Source organism: Priapulus caudatus, unplaced genomic scaffold, assembly GCF_000485595.1.
Source record: "Priapulus caudatus unplaced genomic scaffold, Priapulus_caudatus-5.0.1 Scaffold13465, whole genome shotgun sequence".
Taxonomy (NCBI): Eukaryota; Metazoa; Priapulida; class Priapulimorpha; order Priapulimorphida; family Priapulidae; genus Priapulus; species Priapulus caudatus.
Genome location: NW_014590526.1, coordinates 1 through 1,113, shown reverse-complemented (window position 1 = coordinate 1,113; position 1,113 = coordinate 1). Strand labels below are relative to the sequence as shown.

The following is a 1,113-nucleotide window of genomic DNA, read 5'->3' as shown; positions in this document are numbered from 1 at the left end:
AGAGAGAGAGAGAGAGAGAGAGAGAGAGAGAGAGAGAGAGAGAGAGAGAGAGAGAGAGAGAGAGAGAGAGAAGAGAGAGAGACTGACTGTAGCAGGGCACACATGTTACACCGGCGCAGCCCGGGTGAACGAAGGAAGCGTTGGCGGGGAGCAGGTGTCTCCTACGTGCCGCTTACTTCTTCTTCTTGCCGGTGATGGAGGAGGAGGAGGAGTTGTTTTGCTCGAGCATCTGCTTGCGGCGGTTGAATGCGTTTAGCTCCTCCTCCAGCTGACGGCGTTTCTCTTCCAGTGATTTCTTCTCATCGGCATGCTGCTTCTTCAGGTTGTCAAACTTGGCGTGCAGCTGAAAAGAAGGAAAGGGTAAACACATGCCGCACATGTACTAGAAAGAAGGAAGGAAGGAAGGAAGGGGTTAACACACGCCGCACATGTACTAGAAAGAAGGAAGGAAGGGTAACGACCACACGCCGCACATGAAGGAAGGAAGGGGTTAACACACACCACACATGTACTAGAAGGAAGGAAGGAAGGAAGGAAGGGGTTAACACACGCCGCACATGTACTAGAAAGAAGGAAGGAAGGAAGGAAGGCGTTAACACATGCTGCACATAAGGCAGAGGTTGATAACATCCGTATAACAAAGAAGGGATTAGCAACCCTTGTTGCAGGGAGAACTGAGGGCAGGACAGTGTAATTATAGTTACCTGTTTCTCTGCATCCTTCAGCTCTGACTCCTTCTCCTTGACTCTCTGAACAAACTTCTGTCTCATGTCGTCCTCCTGTGCCTGGAGTACATCCAGCTCCTGCAATCAATGCACAGCAGCCGCTACGTTACAACACACATCGCTCCATCATCAACACCATCACGCAACACACAGCTTCTAACACACACACATTCCAGTTTGTATTCCGCCCACGGTAATGCTGAATTCAAATCATCACGGCTGCGATTTTGTAGATTCAGGCATCGATCGATGCTGTCCCAGCAGCTGAATTTCACACTGCTATTGAAGTGGTGCGGGTGATATTTGGCTGCTTAAGCTCAGCAGTGATGAGGGGGAGGGGGGCAGCAGTGATGGGGGGGCCAGCAGTGATGGGGAGGGCGAGCGAGTG

At 51.2% G+C, this 1,113-nt stretch overlaps 1 protein-coding gene across 1 annotated transcript; it reads right to left on the bottom strand.

The window, feature by feature from the left end:
• Positions 1 to 13: 13 nt before the first annotated feature.
• Positions 14 to 800, bottom strand: LOC106820449 (septin-6-like). The gene is made up of 2 exons (XM_014824965.1): positions 705 to 800; positions 14 to 343 (listed from the first exon to the last, which is right to left on the bottom strand). Exons 1-2 carry the CDS (start codon positions 768 to 770, stop codon positions 173 to 175), a joined length of 237 nt encoding a protein of 78 aa, XP_014680451.1. The 5' UTR covers positions 771 to 800; the 3' UTR covers positions 14 to 172.
• Between the last annotated feature and the right edge of the window lie 313 nt (positions 801 to 1,113).

Coding starts and splice junctions, on each gene's coding strand:
- LOC106820449 (XM_014824965.1), bottom strand. CDS start 770: ATGAGACAGAAGTTTGTTCAGAGAGTCAAGGAGAAGGAGTCAGAGCTG. Junction 344..704: donor TGAAGGATGCAGAGAAACAG/GTAACTATAATT, acceptor CCTTCTTTTCAG/CTGCACGCCAAGTTTGACAA.